Source organism: Rousettus aegyptiacus, unplaced genomic scaffold (genome assembly GCF_014176215.1).
Source record: "Rousettus aegyptiacus isolate mRouAeg1 unplaced genomic scaffold, mRouAeg1.p scaffold_m13_p_17, whole genome shotgun sequence".
In the NCBI taxonomy this organism is placed as follows: Eukaryota; Metazoa; Chordata; class Mammalia; order Chiroptera; family Pteropodidae; genus Rousettus; species Rousettus aegyptiacus.
Window position 1 is genome coordinate 45670177 of NW_023416292.1, and position 7424 is coordinate 45677600.

General features: G+C 37.7%; 1 protein-coding gene across 2 annotated transcripts; it reads left to right on the forward strand.

Moving 5' to 3' along the window:
- The first annotated feature begins 1302 nt into the window (after positions 1-1302).
- Positions 1303-4912, forward strand: LOC107499732 (T-cell surface glycoprotein CD1e, membrane-associated). 2 transcript variants are annotated; one of them, XM_016124205.2, is made up of 6 exons: positions 1303-1454; positions 1773-2069; positions 2718-2996; positions 3242-3520; positions 3919-4012; positions 4195-4912. In XM_016124205.2, the coding sequence occupies exons 1-6, from the start codon at positions 1394-1396 to the stop codon at positions 4331-4333; spliced, it is 1149 nt and encodes a 382-aa protein (XP_015979691.2). In that variant the 5' UTR covers positions 1303-1393; the 3' UTR covers positions 4334-4912. The 2 variants fall into 2 exon arrangements, with proteins under 2 accessions (XP_015979691.2, XP_015979690.2); XM_016124204.2 differs by having other exon boundaries at positions 4142-4911.
- The last annotated feature ends 2512 nt before the right edge of the window (positions 4913-7424 follow it).

Genomic DNA, 7424 nt, shown 5'->3' on the forward strand with positions numbered 1-7424 from the left:
TTAGAAACAACACCAGGATGAGACTCAGATCAAACACTTTCAAACTCTGAACACTATTCTCTGAGTCTTCTATATTATAAAAGTAGAGTTTTTTTTTTTACGTCAAATATTTCTTTCTCTGAAATCTTAGTATATGGCAAATATTTTGGAACCAAGTGGGCTCTGAGTAAATGTCAGTTGAATTCTTATATGAAGACAAAACAAAAAAATAGTATTTCAACTGTCCTCAGTCTGTCACAGCAAGTATCGATGAAAGGAACAAAAATAAAGACACCATACAATAAATAATTTTCCTATGAATCTCTAGTATCCTGGAATCACTTCTCTGCCTTCAGTGAAATTCCTCTCTAAGAGACACCAACAAGGGGACACAAGTGCTCCCAGGCCATTGACTGTAAAAAAAAAAAGTCTACCTGACTGCCCTTCATACCTGACTGCCCTTCATGCCCACTGACCTGAAGACAAATTCAAGTCATTTGGGTAGATTGGAGATTAAAGTCCCTGAGATTACTTTACAGACTCTCTCATACAACAAGAGTGAAAACATGCCTATCACCTCATCACTCTTAGGTCAAGCCCAGTCATGGATTCCCATTAACATTGACAATTGGTCTGACTAGGAAAAATGAGAAAAAAGGCATTTTTCTTATGTTATCTGATAATCTGTATTGCCATTGCTGCTCCTTTTCCCAATGGATTATGAAGATTATATAGCTACATTCAAAGCACCTAGCGTTTCTGATGATTATTTTGTAAAGAGAAGAATTATGAGACAGAAGAGAGTCTAAGGGGACAGAGAGATCAGACAAAGCAATGAGAAGAGTGAAAGTAGACTCCAGAGAAAAATAGAGAAATACAGTGAAGACCAAGAAGACAAATAAAGGAAGGTTGGGAAGCAGAATGAAAGAAGAGAGGAACACAAGTAGATAAGAAGTGAGAAGAGTGCTGGAAAGGCCACTGGGCACCACTGAGGACTTCTATCACTTCTTTTTACAGAAAAGGACATTGAGAATCCAAGTGTAGACTTGATTTCTCTAAGGTCAAAAGATACTAAATTTTCCAATCAGACCACAGACTACAACTTTGTCATAAGCTAAGGCTTCTTTTTATAGTTCTTAATGCAGTAGGAAATGTCAAGAGGCTGACAGGAGCAGAAAGAAAATCCAAAAGCCAGATAGTGGGAGAGATGAAGGGGAAATGAGAGACCCTGTGGGAGGCCTATGATTGAGAGAGGCAGTAGGGTTTCTCTGACAGGGAAGTGAGTGAAGGAAGAAGTTTGTTTGTGTGGTAAGGGAAGTTAGATAAGAGTGTGAGAGGGTTTGGAGGGGAGCTGATATCTGAGTTCTGAGGGAAACTTGTCCTGCTGAAGCATTCTTTGCCTAACAGAGCTTCGATGCTGCTCTTGCTGACCCTGCTCTTCAAGGAACTTCTCTTCCATGGGGCAAGCACAGTGGGTGAGAAAAAACAAGGTGGAAAGATACCCGTGGTTGGGAATAGCTGAGGGAGAAGAAGTTCTAGGGAGGACCTGGGGGCAGGGAGTAATGCTCCTGCTGGGTGCCCTTGGAATCTGCATGCCAGGCTTGTATCCTTAGGGAAAGTATCCTTGTCCCCAGTCTCAGTTTCTCTCTCTGATTTTGGGAGGAGGAAGTTGGCCCAAAGGATAGATGATATGGGGATATGTGCAAACTGTATATCTATATCTTTCTTCTCTTATGTGGGCCCCTCTTCTCCCACCCTTTCATACTTTCTCACTTGTCATTTCTGTCTCTCAGATCTCCAGGTTCTGAGACCCCATCATCTAACAACAGAAGAGACCCTCACCTTCCATTTGATCCAGATCTCCTCCTTTGCTAACAAGAGCTGGGCACACACTCAGGGTTCAGGCTGGCTGGGTGAACTGCAGACTCATCGCTGGAATGGTGTTTTGGGCACTATCCAATTTCTGTGGCCCTGGTCCCGTGGTAACTTTAGCAAGGAAGAGTTGAAGAACATCCAGGCACTATTGCAGTTGTACTTGCATGGTTTCCCCCGGGCGGTGCAGGCCTTTGCCAGTCAGTTTCAGTTTGAATGTGAGTTTGTTTTTCCAAGCTGATATTTATCTGGGATCTCCAACCATCTCCCAAAGTGGAAGATGGTGTATGGGCTCTGACCATTATCTAGATTTTCTGACCTTGTTCCTTGTATCCCTTGGCTCACTCTCTCTCCTCCGCTCTATGCTTCACCACCATCCCCCCTCTAACCTCCTTCCTACCATATACACAGAAGAACTTACATGTACATATCTATTCACACTCTTGAATATATCCTTATGTTCTAGCTTCTTGGAATAGTTGTTTCCTTTTGCTCTTCTTCCAAACAACACCAGCCTCAGACTTAGCCTTTCCCAATCAGGATCTACCCACCTTTCTCCCTGACCTGGGTGATCACATGGACTAGCCTGTACCTAACTACTCCCAAGTGAGCTTTTCCTGACTGGTCTCTAATATTTTTGACAGTCTTCCCACCTAGTCCCTTCACATTATTTGTTTCAAAATACCTTTGTTATCTTCATATTTTCTTTTCACAAATTTCTTTCCCCTTTTCTACTCCAACTCTAGTCTCCCATGTGATTCCCCAGAATTTTTTTCTTCCTTTAAATCTCTTTTATTTTTTAAACTCTTTCCTTCCCTCCTTATAATTCATTCCATACTGATTCTCTTTTTCTTATCTACCCCCAGATCCCTTTGAGCTCCAGATATCATTTGGCTGTAGAATGCATGCGGGGAAGGCCTCAGGAAGCTTCTTAAATGGGGCATATCAAGGATCGGATTTCTTGAGTTTCCAAGGAAATTCCTGGAAGCCATCTTCAGGAGCAGGGAGTCAGGCTCAGAATGTCTGTAACGTGCTCAATCACTATAGAGTTATTAAAGAAATTGTGCAGATCCTTCTCAGTGACACTTGTCCTCGATTTCTGTCAGACCTCCTTGAAGCAGGAAAGGTAGAACTGGAACGACAAGGTGAGCACAACTTTCTTTCTTCCCATATCCTCAGTGCTTTAACACCTGTATTTGAGTTTTTATACTCTTCATCACCACTTTGAAACACATAAGAGACTAGACGGTAAGATGTGTATGTTTAGAACTGTTTCCAAGACAAGAGAAAGAATGGAATACTCAAACTGCCAAGGTAACTTAGTCACTAAGTTATGATCTAGAGTGCCCCTATAAACTTCATTTCTCCTCATCTTCCCCTCTCTCACTAGAGAAGCCAGAGGCTTGGGTATCTAAAAGTCACAGCTCTGAGCCTGGCCATGTGCTGCTGGTGTGCCACGTCTCTGGCTTTCACCCAAAACCTGTGTGGGTGATGTGGATGCAGGGTGAACAGGAGCAGCAGGGCACTCAACAAGGTGACATCATGCCTAATGCTGACGGGACATGGTATCTCCGAGTAACTCTGGATGTGGCAGCTGGAGAGGTGGCTGGCTTGGCTTGTCGAGTGAAACACAGCAGTCTAGGAGGCCATGATATAATCATCCACTTAGGTGAGAAAAAACGGGGTCAACTGTGAAAGGATAGTCTTCCCATAGTCCTTGGGCTAATGAATGAGAAGCTGGAGAAATGGATAGCAATGCTATGCACAAGAAGAGAAAAGTGGAAGAATCCAAATAAAGAAGGGTGAAGAATGACAGAAACTAAATTTCAAGAAAACAGAAGTTGAAGATTAGAGGTACTAAAGAGAAAAGAAAGAACTTAACCATTTGGTGAAAGAGAGAGGGAGAGGGAGATCAGGGACATAGATTCAGGAGGAATTGAAATGAGGGCTCTAGAAAATACAGCAAAAATCTCTTAAAAGGCTTCACTTTTGTGAAACAAGAAGCATTAACTAAGGTAGAATAGGGAGTACTTTATAGGTTGACACCCTTATTTATCCCCCAAACAGATGGATACTCCATCCTCCTGATATTGATCTGCTTGACTGTAATAGTTTCCGGGGTCATGTTGGTTGTGGTTGGCTCATGGTCTAAAAAGCAGAGGTGAGACTTTTCTTGTTCTGTTTCTTCAACTTCTTATCAACTCATTTTTATTTTCTATATCTACTTTTTCTCTCCTCTTTCTCTCTCATTGCCCTTTTTTAAGATCAAGATCCTCTTATTTTCCCACAGCTCAAATCAGAATATCTGCTCCCCTTATGTACCCAGCTCTGCCTTTTCCACAGAAGTCAACACCCAAGACCCAAGGAATTCAGGAAATCACCTCTTCTTGGTAAAGAAATTATGGCTCAAAAGCAGAATCTTGAAGAAATGGAAAACAAGCCTAAGACAACTCTGATGACATTTGTTTTACCTTGTACATAAAATTTTTGTCTGCTTCTTCTTAAACAATGTGCATATCAATAAGCAAAGCATGATTTTGTTAAAATAGCTTGTTCTGTAAAGAGATTCTAACTCCTTTGGAAATCTGGCCCCCGTCTTCCATCAATCTCTATTCTGCTTTGACCACATGTTGCCCATTATTAATCTTTCATACTCCAATTCAGACACTTGTTTCTCCCCTGGATTGCTCAATTGAAATCTCTTATGTTCTCTTCAGATCTTCCTAAATACAGTCATCTCTTCCTACACTAAACAGTAGTTTAGGTTTTTGCTCTTCTTCTTCTTCTTCTTCTTCTTCTTCTTCTTCTTCTAATATCAATTTCTTGAAAGCACTATTAGGTGTTTGGTTTTTTTTGTCCATGATCAAAAATTTAACCTGGATTCAGGACTAGTTTCAAGGGCATGTGACCTGTGCTGTTGTAACCATCTTGAAATTTTTAAAAATTTTTGAACACAAAATTAATTTTGTACTAGCATTTTCATGACAATGAATGGCCCCACAAATTATGCAGCTGGTTCTGCTTAATGTAATATCTCTCAATAAATTTTGACTAAAATAATTTTTGTCAAATAAATGATGTTGTCTTAATTCATTCCCTCTTTGACATCTCTGCATCATTTTTCTGTGTTTTTATTAAACTGCTTTCTCTCTCCATTTGTCTCTCACCAGAGGTTAAGCAGGTAGGATAGTTCTTCAGACTTCACAGTGATTGGGTTTTTGTGCATCTCTGGATATATTTAAAGAAAATAATGACATATAAGATATCTCCTGTCAAAACGAGGATGAGTCTAAAATGGCATTTCAGCTTCTCTGAGATTGTGTACATGTTTATCTTGGTAGATGTGCATATTCAGTGGAGAAATTAATATTTTGAACTATTAGGAAGAACATATGGTGGTTGAGGATCATTTTGATGGGCAGAGCTAAGACAGTAAAGAAAAGTGTGATTGGATTCTAGTTATTATTATTATTATTATTATTATTATTATTATTATTATTATTATTTTGGTTTATTATCATCATTATTATTTATAGTTTTATTTCCTCCTTGTTTTTATATACATTTTAAAATTATTTAATTACTTTAATGAAGATACATTTAAGTCTGTTGGAGAGCCGGAAGCTATTAAAATCAGAATTTGTACTGATGTCCAATTAACATTTTCCTTTGGATGGAATAACTGAACAGATTGTGTAGACTTCTCAGTGGAAGTTTTTTAGTTTCAAGTTAACAGACAGGGTTCCTTGATTATTTGGCAAGGCTATACTCTTACCCATTAGCAAGGTTTTGGGCCAGTCCTTTCATCACTGAGAGCCCAACATGTTTTGTACGATATGTTCTGACAGTTTGTCTAGAAACAGGCCATTAGAGACTAGAGAGAAAGGTGGAATTTTAATGAGCTGTTTGGAACAACAAATAATAAAATGATAGCAGACCACAGGAAGTGACCTCTATGAAAATGAAGAGGCTCAGATAAGGACCTTTCAGTTTCTAGCACGAGTATATAGTACAAATATATTTCAATGTTTTTTTTTTTATTTGAATGGAGTTTTCCCAACAACATTTTTTTTTTGGTCATAATAATTCTTGAATTTCTAATCTGGTTCAAGCTAGCTTCTTTGGTCTGAAGTCAATTCTTTCCCCCATGTTTATTATACTTCTATGACACTAGACTTGGTGACGGGAGCAAAGGTGGAAGTAGCAGGACTAATTTCAAGCCTATTTTAATAATTCAAAAAGATAAGTATAGTAGTAAACTCTAGCACTTAGGCGGAGGTGGTAAGTGAGACTTGAAACTGTGTGTATTTTATAAATAGGACCAATAGAACTTGATGATAGATTTTAATCTCTTGTGTTAGAAAAACAAGAAATCAGGAATGAGTTCAGTTTTTTTTTGTCTGGAGAGGCTGAAATTTCATTCATAATTATAATTAACTAAAATAGATAAGACTATAAAAGAGACAAATTTGAAGGACAAACAATTTGATTTCGAATATCCGATTTAAAATGCCGGTTAAGATTCAGAATGTAAAGATCTTACAGACCATGGTTTAGGTCTAGAATTGAGATGTATCTATACTACAGACACTTATTTGAGGGCAATAACAAGAAGTCTGAGAACTACTATACAATAGTGGAGAGAGTCATATGAACAAATAATTGTAATATAATGCTGTGATTCCTAGTTAGAAGCAAGTACTTTGTCTTGTGGGTTAGATTGAAGACATAAAGGAAGGAGTGGTCTGTTTTTTTCTGTTGGATTACAAAAAAAAGTCTTTAGATATTCCATTTAAAATGAGAGTTAAAATATGGTAAGTACATCAGGCCTACTCATGGGGGAAATCCAAATTGAGGAAATAAGGCACAGAGATAGACAGTATTTCAGTTTTGAATGTTGTGGGGATTGTAAGAATTTGAAGATACATAAAGCATAGAGCTATTTCATTCAAAGTGTGGGCCAAAGAACAGGACAAAACTTAGGAAACATTTGTTATATTTGTCTGTGACAAGGTGTATAACAATTGAAAGTAAATGTTTAAAAACTTTTACAACAATTAAACAGAGCGATTTTACATATTTTAATCTAATAGTGTAACAAGAAAAGATCTTGTGTGGTTATTTTAAAATTTTGTTTCTTGAAATAATTTATTTCATTATATTTTTCAAAATTATTTGTATGTAATAAATTTGGGGGGAAAATTATTCTTTCACCTTAGGTAGATTGAGAAGCACAGACACACAATTTTAGGATGGAAACATGGCCTTTTACAAGAGTAGAACATAGAGGCCTTTGCATGTCATGTTGCATTATTTGGATGTGATCTCACAGGAAATAAAGGCCATGTGTAAAATTTTATTAGAAAAAATATATGCCAAGCATGTGTCAAAATTTATTAATGTAAATCAGCAACTTGATGAAAAATTAAAGAACAGTACAAGTTTCAGGGATGATATAGAATTACAAGAGTGGTAAAGTTGGTAAACAGAACAGAATGCTCATAAAGTAAGAGTGATTATATTTTTATTTCAGTTTTATAAAAGCATCATGGACAAGTACTTTTTTTTAACTC

Coding starts and splice junctions, on each gene's coding strand:
- LOC107499732 (XM_016124204.2), top strand. CDS start 1,394: ATGCTGCTCTTGCTGACCCTGCTCTTCAAGGAACTTCTCTTCCATGGG. Junction 1,455..1,772: donor CCATGGGGCAAGCACAGTGG/GTGAGAAAAAAC, acceptor TCTGTCTCTCAG/ATCTCCAGGTTCTGAGACCC. Junction 3,521..3,918: donor TGATATAATCATCCACTTAG/GTGAGAAAAAAC, acceptor TCCCCCAAACAG/ATGGATACTCCATCCTCCTG.